The following is a 17,969-nucleotide window of genomic DNA, read 5'->3' on the forward strand; positions in this document are numbered from 1 at the left end:
CCAAAACATCTTGCAGATATTTATCTAAAGAAAGATATTCATTCATCCATCCACTTATTCATTCAGTTAAGATGTTCTGAGTACCTATCATATTCAAGATATAGTTCACTTATGGAAGACTCAATAAAGCAAAGTTTATGTCATCACTAAATTTATTATTTGGAAAACTCCAAACTTTAAAAATGATGTAATAGTTTCTCATGCTATAATGTGAAGGTGACTTTCAAATTAAATTCACCCAAGTTCCACAACATTTTCAAGGTTTCTAGCCTAAACGTACAAATAAAATTTTCTTAAGAGAAAGTAATGGAAACAATTTGGATAAAGTATTGAATTTAAGAGTTACAGGGGAATTCTCTGATGGTCCAGTGGTTAGGAGTTGGCCCTCTCGCTGCCAGAGCCCCACTAAGATCCCACAAGCTGTGCTGTGCAGCCCAAAAAAAAAAAGGAAAAAGAAAATAAACAACAAAAAAAAAGAGTGATAGGAAATGGTAGATTTATTCCAATAATCCTGATTGACAAATATCAAACATAAAATACTTATGTCTGTAAAATATGGGAATGTGATGATGGGAGAAAACCCAAAACAATGGCATTTATTTTGGGAAGATTATCCTGGAAGAGTTATAATAACAAATTTGAAAACTATTATAGGAACTAGACTTGAGGTTATTTAGTCTAGCCCCTCCATGTACTGATAAGTATGAAATAAGAGAAGACTCTGCCATTAACTGAAAAATTCCAGGGACATCCTAAGAACTAACCCCAAACCTGGTATTCTCCAGGACACAAAAACTTATTTGTTTTCCTTGGAGATCTGAACCAGGAAGTTTCTTCTCACATTACTCCTAAAAGACAGCCCCACCAGATGTATATCAGGAAAAACCAACTAACTGAATTAAAATATGCAGAAATGCAGGGAAGAGAAGACTAAAGAAGGGAACCCAGAGAGAAACTGTGATGGTATTAAGAATGATTCTATGTTTTTGTTTTATTTTATTTTAACTATTATTCATCCTGGATAATTCCTGTTTTGAAAATGGTATCTAACTTATTCTATAAAGAGCTCAGTAATCAAGTAGTAGAAAGGTAAGCATTCTGTCAGCACCTCAATAGCCCATAGGTGTGGACATTGGAGAAAGGCACCCTCTCCAGGTGGGCATAGCTTTTCCAGGAGAGTAGCTTAATAAGGGGATCCTGACTGGATTTCAGCCCCCTCGTCCCCTTGACTAGGGGTCCTTGCTCAGGGCACACAACACATAAATGTACACAGTGGCCATGCATGCTGGAGGAGAAAAATTTGGAATTCCTGAGGTTGTTCACCCAGACCCAGAACCTGAATGCCATGTACAAAGTCAGGATAAATCCACTCTACCAAAATCTTTTTTCATTACTGGTATCCTCAACTGTTGGCACAATAATCTTAATCATCTGACCTTTTAGAGGCAATTTCCTCATCTTGGCTGGACAGATCAGGCTAAATGCTACATTTGGCCCTATTTTTAAATTGCCCAGATGGTGTGAATGGGTGTGTGGCGCAGGGTGCCCACATAGGCTGGGCTACTTCCAAGGACTATTTGTACCTTGGGTGTAACCAGCAGCTGCAGACAGGAGTGGGGGATGGAAGTGAAGGAATGGTAAGGGTAGGGTCAATGCCTTTCTTATTAGAGTAAAAGTGATTTCACCAATTACCCTGGGAAATGCTGAACCTTAGTTTGGATTTCAGAGGGGTCACTCTTGGTCACCCATAAAATGGCAGCCAGGTACCCAACCCCCACGTTCACACATAGTCACACAACCCAACTGATTCCTTCCAGCCCTACCAGTGCAAATAGTGCCTGGAACTCAAAGACAAGCTTGTAGCTAAAACTGTGGCTTAGGTCCAAGCCCAAGCTAGCAAACTGCAGCCTGCAGCCCAAATCCAGCCCACCATCTGCCTTTGAGCAGCCCATGAGCTAAGAATGGGTTTTTACATTGTGAATGGTTGGGAAAAAAAGTCAAAAGAATACTAATATTGTGTGATGTGTAAAAGTTACATGAAATACAAATATTCACAAATAAAGGCTGATGGGAACACAGACATGTTCATTTGTTTCCATATTGTCTGTGGCTGCCTTTGCACTCCAATGGCAGAATTGAGTAGCTGCAAGAAACCGTATGGTCACAAAGCCTAAAATATTTACTATCTGGCCCTTTCCAGAAAAATTTGTCAATCCTAAGCCAAGACATTAAACATGTTAGAGATGGTAGATAAGAACATCTCAAAAAATAAATTTCAGGCAAACCAGTAAGACAAAGGCTATCAAATAGCTACATTCAAGTCTGAACCCATAATTAAGACTAAGTGATTACCCTGAGGATTAGGGTATTAAAAAAAGAAGGGACATGCAACGTCTACACTCTGCACTTGGTAAGCGTGGAGATAATAACACCGTGTTGCTTGCTGCCACATCTCTATCCTAGGCCACTTCTTAGAGCTGGGCAGGTGCTCATTAAATAGTTATTCAGTGAATGAAAAGGAAGGGAGTAGGAAGAAACATAAAACAAGTGAAGCAAGAGTTGCACAGGGTTAGGAGTGCAAAAGGGACCCCAAGTACAACGACTTGTCTACTCTCGTGTAATATGTCACGATTCTTAAAAGGTAGTAGAAATGCACATTTTGGAAGCTAACATATCAAATGCTAAGTGTGTGCCCAGGAGACTAAGACATGACTACATAACTACGGTGACTGCCATGATGCCCATTCAAGCCCACCTTGTCCCACTCCCTTCCTCAGTCACCAGACACTCGTCTATTTAGTCCAGAGACTAACTTCAGACTTGGAGATTAATGAGGGGAAGGAAATCAAATCTGAACCTCATGAAATAAACAGCACCACTTGTCACTGTTGATCTTTGATTAACTGGCTCTTTTTTCCGAACCAGGGCCTCTCTCTCTCTCTCTCTCTCTCTGTGTGTGTGTGTGTGCTTGCAGGTGACACCCACACATATCCTTCAGTGTTGGCAGAGATGCTCACTCAGATAACAACTGGAGTTCATGCTGCACATTTTCATCGTCGTGTGTCATCATCACCAAGCAAAACCACAACTATAGGAAAACAAAGCTGTTTGCTGCTCTTCTGTCTCAACTGACATTTCCACCCAGCTCTCACAATGTGTTCTTTGGAGCCAGAGGAGTGTTTCAATCTGTCACTGAGATAGCTCTGCCAGTTGAAGTGTAAGTAGAACCCGATCCACCCCTACTCGAAGATAAATTCACCTTTCTGTCACATTTTGTCCCCTAGAATTCCCAGCATTCCAAAACTGTTCACCGAGTTTACACAGGCAAATAAGATAAGGAAATGGGCTTGGGAAGTACACATTCTGGCCTTTAGAGTGGCCTCAATAATGAGGTCAGCTCAGAACAGATGAAATATTCTTGGATCATCCATATTTAATTCTTAATGTTTTTCAAGCGTGGAACCCAGTGTCCATACCCTGAAAAGAATGAAAGGCACACTGAGGAAGTGTGCTCCATTCTTCCCTGGACAGTGGTCTGGGTCTCTAAGTGCTGAGAGCCTGGGAATCTTCACGCGGAAAGCACTCATTCCTTTGGGATGCCAAATCAGAGAAAGTTGGGAGGTCCACCCACTCAGACTCATTCCAGAAGAACCAAACTTCTTCTGAGCACCACTATTGAAAAGCCAAGAGTTAGTGCCTCAGCTAAGGAGATACAGATAAGGTAACAAACAAGTTTCTGGTGTGACTCCCAGACCATCCCATTTGCTGCTGCTTAGGGCAGTGGTCAGGGCCCCCGTTATGATGGATCCAGAATTTTCTTTGATTTTTCTCACTCATCCATTATATCTGTTCCAGAAAAGGGGAGAGAGGAGAAAGTGTACTGCTTTAAAAGGAATCAATCTCTTTTATCAGACTGGATCAAAAAAAGTGAATTCAGGGCTGCAGCAAATTACACTCTTCACCTAGTTATGAAGTTAGAACGTGGTGGGAGGTCTGTTAGGTGAAGTCGTGAAGATTGCATTTTATTTCATTTTGCACTTGAGTTTCAAGGTGCTAGAACCTTCTCACAGAACCAGGTTACACTATTTATATTAGCCCAATAAAGGAGTGCTTATTGAGCCGATACATTTAATGCCGGAGTTTTTACCAACTTATCCTTCTCCAGTTGATTTGGTTTGTCCAGTCAAACTCATGAGCTAAGTCTTTCTTGGAGTAACAGGTTTTGGTTATCTTTATTAAGTTTAATGAGTTCCATTTCAACGAAGAAAATAGTCCGTTTGGAGATGAACTCATAACACACCTATGTGACTTCAGGCCACACTCAAAGCACAATTTGCAATGAAATAATAGGAGTTATTACGTGAAGTATCAGACCAGCTCTTGTGTCTCTTGTTCAAGGGCCTTTCCCTACCCACAAGAGGATAGCAGTGTGTGTGTGTGTGCGTGTGCGTGTGTGTGTGTGTGTGAGTGTGATGATTTATATGCCTGATTTGAATTTTCAACTTGCTCCAAATGCCACAATTTTGTTTGTTGTTGTTCTTTTATTTTTAAACTATTGCAAGCCATTAGCATGTTCAGTTATGACAAGAGCATGACAGGTGAAGAATCTGAAATTGTCTGTCCCCAGCATTCCCATCCTTGAGCTCTTTATGAATCACAGCCAGGCAAAGCATTTATAGAATTTGTTGGGGGCCAGGGGAGAAAAAATAAAAAGAAAGAGCAGCAGTTTAGTAGTCGGGTGGGATTTTAACAACAAAGGCAACATTTTCAGAAGTCTTAGACTAAAGGCATGTTTAAAACATAGTCAATACTCCATTAAGAGGGAAGTTGGGGACTTCAATGGGAAATCAACTTAATTTCAACTGTGGCTTATTTAGCGTGACTTTTTAAGATGACTCTAACAGTATTGGTTTTCATCACTGCACAAACATTTCTAAAATGTAAATGAACTTATAGCTACCAGGTTTTCTTTCACCAGGCTTGGCTGTGTGTATGTTTTACATCCTGTCTCACTAATAAAATGGATTTTTGAGCTTATTAATAGGAAAGTGGAAAACAGAACGGACTCTCTCCTTTTCAGAGTCTGATTAGTACATTTAGACTGACCATTAATTCATAAAGGCATGTGAAATTCACTCAGTCAGTCGATAAATATTTGTTACCTGCCAGGCACTGTTCTGGGCACTGGAGATATGGCAATAAACAAGGAAAAGTTTAATCCGTCCTAGAGCTTACATTCTAGTTTGGGGAATTAGACAGTGAACAAATAAATAAGTTTAAAAGTCAAGTATAAGAAATGGTGAAATGCTATGGAAAAACAAACAAGCAAGGAAAGTAGATGGGGCTTGGGGAGATTTTACTAGGGTAGAAGGTGACACTTGAGAAGGGATGTGAAGGAAATGAAGGAGCAAGCCAGGTAGATATCTGGGGAACAGCATTCCAGACAGTGGAAACAGTATGTGTAAAGGCCCTGAGGTTGGAACAGGGCTGTGATATTTGAGGAGGAATATATCAGAAAGTATGTATATACTTATAAGAAAGAGATTTCCTGAGCCTCAAGTGCCCTTGCAGATACCAAAGCCTGGGTAGTAACAGGTCTATAGCAGTGATGATTTTGGTTCTAGGTTCATCATTGCCACCATCTCCAACCTCCAGCATGTAGTTAAATTTAACACTTTGGGATCAATCCCCAGGCCTGCTGTTGCTCCTGTGCAGCAGTACAAAAGGCCAGGATGAGGGATATGATATCCGTTTAACCACCAACATCCCCATTAAATTAGCCATGAGAACTAGTGGCTCAGTTAGTTAACCTGAGGGATTGATGGAGTCAAGGCTGAAGTTTGATCTCTCTGATAGAACATTTACATCACACAGGATGCACAGGTAAGCCCAGCCTGACATCTCAGAGATATAATCCATTGGTCTGATGAGAAGTTGTGACTAAAGCCAAGCAAACAAACCAGAAGTGTACTTTGCTTTGAAATGAAACTAATATTTAAAAGTCTGGATTTTTTTTTCAAGGCTAAACTAGAGATTTATAAAAAGGGTTTATCCCATACCTTTTTTTTTTTTTTTTTTTTTTTTTTTTTTGAGGTACGCAGGCCTCTCACTGTTGTGGCCTCTCCCGTTGTGGAGCACAGGCTCCGGACGCACAGGCTCAGCGCCCATGGTTCACGGGCCCAGCCACTCCATGGCATGTGGGATCTTCCCGGATCGGGGCACGAACCCGTGTCCCCTGTATCAGCAGGCGGACTCTCAACCACTGCGCCACCAGGGAAGCCCTCCCATACCTTTTTTAAATAACAGGTTTTCTCCAGATTCATCACCAAAAGTGAAGCATACCTGCTCTGAAAAACAGTATTAAAGCACAAATTTAAAACAGGCATATGGTAGTTCAGTAATTTTATCACTGAACACAGAACATAATGTATACTTGGTCTCTTTAAATTGGTATGCTCATCCCCAAATAAGTGAGCTCACAATCAAAAATTATAGAACCACTATTAATTATAAGACTCTTACAATAATAGCAGCAAATGGCATTGTTTTCTTCATAATTGCCATATCTGAAACTGTAAAAGCATTGCTCCAACCACTGTTCTTAAACCATTTCTTGGTTCACAGTAATAGTGAAAATGGACTTCCCTGTTAACATTTCTACTTTGGTTCTGTTCAGAGTGAGTAAGAAAAATCTAAAGTATGATTCATCTTCAGTAAACCTATTTTTCCCATCAGAAAATAAAACCATTTATTACCAAAGAGCAAATCTTTCCACTTTTTAATTTATTTTTTGTCATTTTTGCCCTTTCTAAAAATTCTCCAGCTCTGTCCTTTACAAATTCAATCTGATAACTTGGATTAAGGAACTCTGTATGCCAAGAGGCTGGCAATTTGGCACGTGTGTCAGTATAAATTCAACAGTTTTCATCACCCAAGTATCTTTGAAATAATTTAATTTATGGAATGGAAGCCCATTTAAAAATCAACCAAAGTACAATATCCTCTGAATGGAATTATAAGATTTCTACCCCTCCTCATGTTACAAATAAAAAATAAAAAAATTAGAGAAGACCTCTTTATGTACATAAAAGTGAGAGGCAGAATGCTATCGTTTTATTACAAGCTAAAGTATTTTGAAACAGGAAATGGGAGGGAGTTTAGAGGCTTTCAAATTTTGTAGCACCTCATCTCTGGGTAGTGAATTTAAATTTGTGTTATAATAGTCTCTTGCTTCTCAGGTCATTGCCCAGTTTAATTTTTATACATAGTTTATCTATATGACAATAATAATAATAGCTAACATATGTCAGGCATGGTACTATGTGCCAGGGACAAGCAGAAAAATAAAAGACAAACTTGAGACATGCCCTCATAGAAATGATAGTATAGGAACAGACATTTGTGAACATTATCTTCATTTTATAGTTGAAGAATCAGAGTCTTAGAAAGGCAGTGACTCGCCTGAGGCCAACTAGCAATAGTACTTGAGCCAGGCCTATCTGCCTCTAAAACCTAGACTTCTCAAACATCTGAATGAATCGAGGCACTGAACAAATTATAAGGGCAGCAGTAAAACCATTCTTCAAGGTCCCCAGACATACTCCAGTTGACCCAAACTGGAGCCAGAAAAATACTCATGGTGTTTCCAGGGTCGGGCCTTGCCTGGTATCTGGAGAACTTTGATGCTATCTCAAAAGCATCAAACACTTTTCCATGTCAATGGACCTCCAGGGTAAACAGGCAACTGAACCACAGAGTTCTGGAGCTCTGAGCCCTAAAGCACAGAAAGTCCCAGAAAGAAGCTCTCACCATTTCTCCTTCTGCCTTCTGTCTTCTAGAGAACTCCTACCAGATGCCTGCCACCCCTGCGGTACGTGGCAAGAATTGTGTCGTTCCCTTCAGAAGTTTCTCGAGACCCATCCCTCATACTCTAATGGATACTAACATCCCTTTTTCACAGTATCATCACTTCTCCAGTAGATGCACTCTCAGCATCCCGCTGTAGATCTCCATGCAGACAATAAAGAAACCAACTGAGCAAACCTAAAATACATGGAACAGAAAAGGCCCCTGTATGATTCGACTGAAATGAGCTGCTAAACAAATAACCCTTCATAGTATTCAAATAATTTTGACATCAAGTGACCTTATTTCCTGACACATTCTTCCTTGGTGTGGGAGGACTACTTTATTCTTTTGAAATCATATTGTGAAGACTACCTTGAATTCCCACCACAGGGAGTAAGGAAAGCAAGTTGGTTTACCTCCCATTGCTCTGAAGGGATTCCATTGGTCAAAATGACTAAATAGGACTAGAATTCATCAAAAAGAATGTCTACATCTTTACAAACTAAAATAAAACAGCATTAAATAGGAACTAAGTGACTCATTTCATGAGTGAGAGACAGTGTTTTAAGGGTTTTTAAAATGTTTATGTCTCACCACTCCCTCCCCCATTCCAACTTATCTCCACCCCAAAACCCCCATTTAATCAAAGGGAATGATTTCCTAACCTTTTCTTCTCCATCTAAAAAGTCTTTCGATATCACACTTCACTTGACCGCAATATGCAGGTGAGTTAGAAAGGAGTGGAACTGGAAGCAGATGTCAGGGCTAACAGAATCCGCTCACTTTCAGTTTTCTACCCTAACCTCTCAATCAAGTCAATAAATACATGGTGAGTTTGAATTTGGGCCATGGCACTACAAGAGTCTGCCACAGTAATATTCTCTAACTTCATTTCAGAGTCTCAAAATAATGTTATTCGGTCTAGTTGTTCAAGACAAATGAGCAGTGGTGGCCTAACAGGAGGCCAAGGTGGCTGGCTGAAGACGAGGCAGTCCTTTCCTATCCAGAGCAATGGTGTTGAGCAGGTGAAGAGGGGCCAGCCGGCTTGCATCTGGATAGGCGTCCGTGTCAGGAACGGTAGGCTGCAAAGTCCCGTGCTGGCGCGTAGGGCTGGTAGTGCTTTCGGGTGGGCCCCGGCCTGCGAGGCGTCATGTTCATGTAGTCGCTCTGAAGCATCCTGTTTCTCTTACTCTTCATCTGCAGAAAAGAGAAATGTCACTGTGAAGGGGGCCAGGGACACAGAGGGAGATATCTGGGAGGAGTGCTAAGATTTGGGGGCAACTCTTCAGAACACAGTCAAAGGAAGCTGAACAAACCAGAATTCATTGAGCACCTTGGACTTGCATAATGACCAATCAAACCCAACTACTTTGGACTCTTCCAAATTAACCTGAAAAATCTGAATCAAAGAAAGTATTTTAGAGAAATGCACCCGTTACTCTCAATGCAGCCATTTGAACTGAATTCCAAAAGCATATCTAATTAACATATCCGCTGATGATATGTGAATATTCTTGAAGGCCCTTCCTCCTTTGAAAAGGTTAAGCATCCCCACTGCAATCTTCTTGTATTAGTCGTTTGCTCAAGAAGCCATTTTCTTTCATGATTAACCAAGGAGGACCTTCAGCCCTCCAGAGTCTAGAATAGTCACAATTTCATAGCAGTGGAGTCCAAATTAAATGGATGTTACAGTTCTAGACAACTAGTTACAGTCCTGTTCCTTTATATGTATGTATATTTCCATAAAGACAATAGCGTCATTCATCTCCAACCCTCAGACACAGCTCCCTCTGGATGACTTTCTACCAGGAATGAGGGGTGATACTAACCCTAGAATAAGAGTTATACTCACCACGAATCTTAGCAAAGTTTTGACTGAGGGTTAGGAACATATTTTCTCAATCAGTGTGATGGTAAAATGTACATGTTTGATAAAAGTTCCATAAAAATTCTAAAAGTAGAAAGCCATCCAGATTTCTGGATTCAGAATTCTCCAGAATGAAAAAAAAGTCTATTTCTTGGCACATAGGCCTGACCTGATGCATAAGTAAATATTGATACGTTGGACATGAATGTCATGAGCACCAGAATAAATAAGCCAAAGGCTGGCCTTATTTCCATGCACTCCTACCTGAGCCCTTCCCACCTTCCTTATCAAAGGGGCAGGAGTGAGTGTTAAAGGTTGGTAAAAAATGGGCCTCCATATCACTGAATAAAACTAACATGTCTTCAGGCCTCATCTTTTGAGCTCTCAGCAGCATTCGAGATTATCTGTTCCCTTCTGAAATGCTCTGCTTTGCCTTCCGTGAGGTGCTACCACCCCAGTTCTCATCCTGGCACTCTGGGGCCACTCTCTCCTTGCCTCCTCTGCAAGCTCATTCTTCTCTAACTAGCCGTTCAGCGTTAGAGTTCCTCACGGTTTGGTCCTAAGCCTTCTCCTCTACTCATGCCATCCTCTCTCCCTAGGCAACCTCATCCACATTCACAGTTTCAATTGCCACCTATTCACCCAAATTTATATCTCTGGACTAGACCTCAAAGATACTTTAAACTCAACATGTCCAGAAAGAAACTCAGGATCTTCCCCTAAAATGGTCTTTTCCGGTGTTTCTCATCCCAGTGAGTGACACTACCATATACACAGTTGCCCATACCAGACCGCCTAAGCCTCATCCTTGACACCTCCAACTCCCTTATCCTCTGTCCCAGAGGACACTTTACAACATCTGAAGACATTTTGGGTTGTCACACTGGGATGAATGCTACTGGTATCTAGTGGGCAGAGGCCAGAGATGCTGCTATACATCCTACAATGCACAGGGCAGCCCCTGACAACAAAGTATTATCCAGCTCAAATGTCAGTAGTGCCAAGACCGAGAAATCCTTATCTGAAGAGTCTGATCATGAAAAAGAAAGGAATGAAAATGAAGCAATGGATACAAAATATATCGTCAAGTTAGAATGAATATTGCTAGACTGCCTGAGTCCTCCTTCTTGCTCATACTCAAATATGACTGATGATTTGAGCCTGGGTGATCAGGAGGTTGATGGTCCATCCATAAGTATAAGGCAAGATGATAGGAAAAGTGGATTTGAAAGAGACTATCAATTCAGCTTTGGTCATTTGGGATTTGAGACGATGGATGGGGTTATCTAGCTGAAAGTAAGAAGAGGACAGCATTAAACAGACATAATTGGGGGATGCATTCAGGGAGAGGTAGCTATGGAAACCAAGGGGGTGAGGGAAGTTGCCCTTCAAACATCTTGGTTCTACATCCTTTCTATAAATAAAGGACTAGAGATCTCTTGGGCACAGGGTTATGGCAGGGCAGGAGTAAGGCAAGGAATTGTCTGCCCCCAAATAAATGTGGTAAGGCTGCTGCTGATATCCTGGGAGGCATTAGAGTACCTACTCTAACTCTGATGACTTCCCTTGCCAGACTCCTAAGAGACAGACTTTGCTTCTGGACACTCAAATTAAACTATAGCTAGTTAGAGGGGCCCCCATAATGAAGATGTCTTGGCTCTGAGGTTCTCTGGGTTGCACCAAAATTATGAAAGATCTGTTGCAATCCGCTCCCATGCTTACCCTCATGCTGTTATCAGACAGCAGATCTAGTCATTTTCACCCTAACTGTAAACACAACAGTGGGATGGAAATGAGACATGCTGGGAACAGTATACAGAACCCACAGTGCCCATGTTCATCTAGCATATGCATATACGTGTGCAGAGTACTCACCTTACATGTCTCTGTGACTAAGTCATTTAGCCCTTCAACATTCACTGTCTGCTAAAGATGTGTGATTTCAGGACCACTCTTCCCTTCCTCTTCCTTCTACTCCCATCCTTACCAACTTGTTTCTCGGAAGCAGCAGAAAGACACAGGCATACACAGGGTAATTCATTTAAAAGACATGGTCTTCAAGAACCCACTGGATTTAAAGGCAGATACTACCTGTACACACACTATTCACATTCCCCACAGTGTGATTTATAGTGGAGAAAACTGTGTTTTTTAAAGGCTCCTTTAGACTAAGAAGGAGAATGGGTTTACCATCTCAACTGAGTGAATTGAGGATTGAGTGAGAGTGACAGGTGCTGGTCTGTGGCTGCCTGGCAGAGGGGAGCTCTTTCTTTATTCAAATGTCAGCAACAGGTCAAGAACTGAGATAGAATCTGCAGCTGTTCCCAGAAATGCACTCAGCTTAGAACTGCCTACGGCAGTACATCACAGACCCTCAGGAAGTTCCAGAAAATGGCATCTTACACCAAGGCACAATGCAGACCAGCCAAAAATAGGATCCCAGAAAAGTACCCTGGAAATGGCTACTAGAGATCCCTGATGGCCTGGCTGCCTATCTCAGCAAGTCACTTAAACAGTATCCGGAAAAGATGAGCCCTGGGTAAAAATGATCTGTTATTCTATGAAATATACTTATATATTTATTTCACACCCTTTTGGTCAGAGAGTACAAAGACCTATGTTTGAGTTGCAAATAAAGGATACTTCTTATTGGGTAACCTAATTAACCACAAGAGGCCACAGAAGAAGATAAGGTATGTCAAGCACTGGGACTTCCCAATTTTCAGGGAGCTCATGAGACAGAATAAGACCAAAATAAGTTTTCTCAAAACAAAGGAAGATGAACCTCACTAGGAATTAGTAGTGCTGCCAAAGAAAAGCATATTGCATTTATGATGTTTCCAATTTAAAAGTAAACTTTTTAAACTCATTAAAAATAGAAGCTACTTTTGTCCCTTTGGGTAATTCGAGTCACTTAGCAAGTTAGTCCCTGCTTATAGTAACTGATATTCTAGTGTATATTGACAATAAGTTTTAAATGGTGAGCAGTACCCTTCTGGCCACTGAAAGTTAAAACAGTTTTCCAAAACTACTTCTTACAAAGCTAGTAAAGTACATTGACTTAGGTCAGCATACTACAGGGGACCTACAGGGGAGCACCTGTCCTGGAAATGTACCCCAAAAGGCACTGCACCTGGCTTTTAGATTAAGAAGTTGATATTCCAAGGGGATCAAGATAAAAACAAGAACTGAGGGCTTCCCTGGTGGCGCAGTGGTTGAGAGTCCACCTGCCGATGCAGAGGACATGGGTTCGTGCCCCGGTCCGGGAGGATCCCACGTGCCGCAGAGCGGCTGGGCTCATGAGACATGGCCGCTGAGCCTGCGCGTCCGGAGCCTAAATTCTAATGTTATTGGCAAACTCCACAGAGGTTCAAAGATGAAAGGTAACTAGGATGAAGACACCAAGATCCAGACTCAACTGACATCAGAGGAAGAACTTAGGCAATATTTCACTACATAAAAAGCCCCCATCAGAGTTGGGCAACTTGAAGAAGGCAAGATAGGCAAATTCTCATGATCTGATATAAAGGATTTCCAGGAACAAGCAGCCACTTTGGTGGTTACAGATTTGGTTGGAGGTACAGATTAGGCAACAGGCAGCCTGACAAGCATCCATCTGCCCCCTAGTCTCTCAAAATGGGAGAAGCATTTGGGGAACGAGGGAGAGGCAAACTTTGGTAATAGGCTGACAAGAGTTTAAAAGGATCCCAGGCTGAATCTATCCTTGGCATGACTGTGAACCCAGGGCTGCCTTCCTCCTCCACCCTGACCCTGCCCAGCACCAAGGCTATAGTAAATAGGATGGCTTCAACATGGTATGGCTTCCAGAAATCACTGATCCATGTATGAATTAGTTAGATGTATGGAATATGCCTTAAAGATAGGTATGATACTTCAGGCATACTCATTTAAGTCCTTAGTTTGGCCTCTATGGGGGTTATCAATTCATCAGCTCATAAGCATTCTTTAAGCACTAAGCTAAATGTACTTAATACCAGATGGATGGTGAATGTCAAGAGAAATAGTCCTATATCCTTGAGAAGCATACATATCCTGTTGAGGAAATGATCCGTACATGAATCTAACTTCTAGAAAAAAATTCAAAGACAATATGGAATCAGTGCCACACTGTGTACATAAGAACTGGAAGTTTCTGAGTAAGAGAAAGGAAAGAAAATAAAGAGGTCCCTGCCTCCCATTAGATATGGTTATCAATATGCATTCAAATCTGGGCCAAAACTTCAACGTTGAAGAAGGTAGAGAAAAACACACCAAGTTTATTGCATGAACATTTGCAAAAGTTCGTAAACTCCAATTCAGTGGTAAGAGCTCAGAAAAGTCTAACTCCCATTATAGTTTCATAATGACAGCACCATACTTGGCCTCGCAAAATTCAACTGCTTCAGAGGAGATAAAAATATGACTCAGATAAACAGACCTAGTTTCCTTGCTAGGTTTGAATGCATAATTTCAGTAGACAAATTTCTCATGATTTTTGACCCTGAACCAAAGTTATTCATTGGCTTCAGTTTCTTAGATCCCCAAGTCGCTTAGATTTTTATACATATGTATATATTAGAGCTATTTTATATGTCATAATGACATTGCAAAGTGGGGGGAAGAAAGGTAATTTTCTACCCTAATTTATCTCCCACACTTATTTACCTGTTTAGCTTCTTACTCTGCCTGGCCACCTAATCAGTGCCTTCTGGAACATAAACTCACATCCGATTTTTATCTCAGATCAAGCTGGATAGGCTAAAAGAGAACCTACTGAAACCTAGCAGGGAAAAAGAAAATAATCACATGTTCAACAGAAAATAAGCCACATAGGCAAAATTATTGAATATGTCCAATTGCATATGCAGTGGAAAAGTCACATGAAAACAGTGTTGCTTCTCTTACCCAGCAGTTAGAAAGAGCCACTGTTGCTAGCAAGCTATAGAAAGCTAGGACTCCGTTTACCACCACAAGTGCCCAAAATGGCTTAGAGGACTCAGGAGACCGGAGAGCTGGACAAAGATGTTTCTCTGAAAAAGAGAATAGATTAGATTAAATGATATGGGAATGGTACTTGAGTACATTTCCTTCCTTCTTCCTAGAGGAGAATGTGAGAGGAATCAAAATATGCAAAATATCACTGGCTTAAGAGGTGTAGACTTCCTCATTGGTCTGTCCTCTTTGGGAGTTAGCCAACCCCACCACTGATCACGACCTAGTTTTCAAGACTGCTGTTGAAAACCATTACTTGAGAGTGGACACTGGTCGAGCCGTGCGTTACCTTTCACATGGATAATGGTCCCATTACTCTTCTCATTGTCTATGTAAGGAGGAGGATACAGAACCTCGATTTTGCAGAAATAAATATCCGTTTGGTTAACGTACAAATCCTGGAGGTAGAATGTCACTGTTTCGTTGCCCAAGTTCACAGTGCAGTTGAATTCCTTATTTGTAGACTGAAGTGACTTGGAGTGATTTCCATTCACAGCACAGACCTCCACAGCACTATCTACTCCCTTATAAAGGGATGCCCGGAACTCCTTCGAGAAGAGGTTGTAGGTATACTTGCAGCTGAGGTTGACCTCATTGTTGTTTACCACAAGCATGGGCGACTGATTCACCAAAATCTTGTTTTCTGGATGGGGAAAAAATCATTTGCTTAGAACAAGAATATAAGGACGTTTTTTCTGAAGTCAAGATATATTAATTAACAAAATAAACAGATCTCCAGCAAAGGATTTCTCTTGGCAGATGAAGACGCAGGAGCTCTTTGGAAGATAGTTATCCTGAGAGTTTACACTTTGATATTATTTTCATCCTCCTTTGAATGGGACAGTGGAGCATGATTTCACTTGGAAGGCAGAATGTGGCCTTCTGTTGGCATTGAACATCATAGCTATGCATCGGGAATTTTTGAATCTGTGCCGAGGTTCCTAACATGTTAATCATGCTCAATTAATTTTCTAATTGAGTGTTTTACTTGGAAATGGCTTTTAACACCTGACATAAACAAATAGATTTGTATTTGAATTTGTGATTCAGCCTGTTGGGAAGGAATTTATATGTTTTGAAACATTTTGACTTTTTTTATTGGCTGTTCCAAGAGTAGGATAAAGAGGTAAGAAAAATGTAACCCAAAGAATTTAATTTATCCTCCATAGCAAATTCTGAAAACAGCCTTGTCAGGAAGTGTGCATATTTGTTTCTTTAAATCACAGAAGATGGAAGAGGCCCAAGAGGCCCACAAGAGTTCTTTCTCTAGTCCATCTAATACCTTTATACTATCCTAGTAAACGATCAAAGAATCTGGAGACCACCTAGTTCAATCTCTTCACTTTTAAAGCAAAGAACCTGAAATCTGAATGATGGAAGAGAACATATCTATTCTATCTTGTTTTTTTCCCACTATACCCCATTCCCTAGCACATGACGATATATTCCCTTTTCTTGTAGTGACTGTATGAGGCCTAGAAACATTGGATGATCTGTCTAATATCACTGAGCAGATGGTGAGCAAAGCAAGGACTAAAACCCAAGTAAACTACAACCACCTGAGCAATGGGCCACTTAAGCACTGAGAATCGACTTTGCAACCAACACTCTCCAAAATTTCTTTAAAACAATAAATCACTTTGTGTATTTGATTCAAAATTCAATACAAACAAAAAACATTTTTGCTATTATTTTTAGGTATACTAACAATTGTCTGCCTGTTCACATTTTTTTAAAGGGTTATTTGAAGCAATACCCCCCATACCCATACTAAAGGGTCAAATAATCTATTAAAATGAAATTTACAATTTAACCTGGGTTTGAATCCGGATTTGAATCCATGTACTCAAGTATTTTGTTTTTGCTTTGGAGAAAATGGAGCTGCATAGAACTAAATCACTAATAGCTTTTCATCCCTTACATAGTTCTCAATGCTAGCTGTACATCAAGAACCTGTGCTTGGGTCCCATTCCCAAAAATTCTGATTTAACTGGTCTATGCTGGTGGAGAGAGGGATCGATTCTTTTCATTTTTTATAACAACTTATTAAGATATAATTCATGCACCATAAAGCTCACCCTTTTTTTAAAGTTCACCCTTTTAAAGTAAACTTTAAAAGTTTAGTGGCTTTTTATTACATTCACAAAGCTGTGAATGGATCACCACTCTCTGATTCCAGAATATTTCATTACCCCCCAAAAGAAATCCCATAACCATTAGCAGCCCCCTCCCCATTCCTTCTTTTTTCCAGCCCCTGTCAATCACTAATCTATTTTCTACATCTATGGATTTGCCTATTCTGGACATTTCATATAAATGGGATCATCAATATGTTGCCTTTTTTTTTTAACATCTTCATTGGAGTATAATTGCTTTACAATCGTATGCTAGTTTCTGCTTTATAACAAAGTGAACCAGCTATACATATACATATATTCCCATATCTCCTCCCTCTGGCATCTCCCTCCCTCCCACCCTCCCTATCCCAACCCTCTAGGTGGTCACAAAGCACCAAGCTGATCTCCCTGTGCTATGCGGCTGCTTCACACTAGCTATCGGTTTTACGTTTGGTAGTGTATATATGTCCATGCCACTCTCCCACTTTGTCCCAGCTTACCCTTCCCCCTCCCCGTGTCCTCAAGTCCTTTCTCTAGTAGGTCTGCGTCTTTATTCCTGTCTTGCCCCTAGGTTCTTCATGACCTTTTTTTTTTTTTGATTCCATATATATGCGTTAGCATACGGTATTTATTTTTCTCTTTCTAACTTACTTCACTCTGTATGACAGACTCTAGGTCCACCCACCTCACTACAGATAACTCAATTTCATTTCTTTTTATAGCTGAGTAATATTCCATTGTATATATGGGCCACATCTTCTTTATCCATTCATCTGTCGATGGACACTTAGGTTGCTTCCATGTCCTGGCTATTGTAAATAGAGCTGCAATGAACAGTTTGGTACATGACTCTTTTTGGATTATGGTTTTCTCAGGGTATATGCCCAGTAGTGGGATTGCTGGGTCATATGGTAGTTCTATTTTTAGTTTTTTGTTGCCTTTTGTATCTAGCTTCTTTCACTTAGCAGAATGTTGTCAAGGTTCATCTATGTTGTAAATGTATCAGAACTTCATTCCTTTTCATGGCCAAATAATAACCCATTGTACGGATATACCACATTTTGTTTCTTCATTCATTAGTTGCTTTCACTTGTTGGCTATTGTGAATAATGCTGCTATGAATATTCATGTACAAGTTTTTGTGT

General features: G+C 40.6%; 1 protein-coding gene across 1 annotated transcript in view; it reads right to left on the bottom strand.

Moving 5' to 3' along the window:
* Nucleotides 1–8,916: 8,916 nt before the first annotated feature.
* Nucleotides 8,917–17,969, bottom strand: part of CD28 (CD28 molecule) — a 28,013-nt gene continuing 18,960 nt past the window's right edge. The window contains 3 exon segments of the mRNA XM_060107132.1: nt 8,917–9,045; nt 14,621–14,745; nt 14,997–15,350. Of these exon segments, the coding sequence (XP_059963115.1) occupies nt 8,917–9,045; nt 14,621–14,745; nt 14,997–15,350 (608 nt within the window).

This window comes from Mesoplodon densirostris, chromosome 8, assembly GCF_025265405.1.
Source record: "Mesoplodon densirostris isolate mMesDen1 chromosome 8, mMesDen1 primary haplotype, whole genome shotgun sequence".
In the NCBI taxonomy this organism is placed as follows: Eukaryota; Metazoa; Chordata; class Mammalia; order Artiodactyla; family Ziphiidae; genus Mesoplodon; species Mesoplodon densirostris.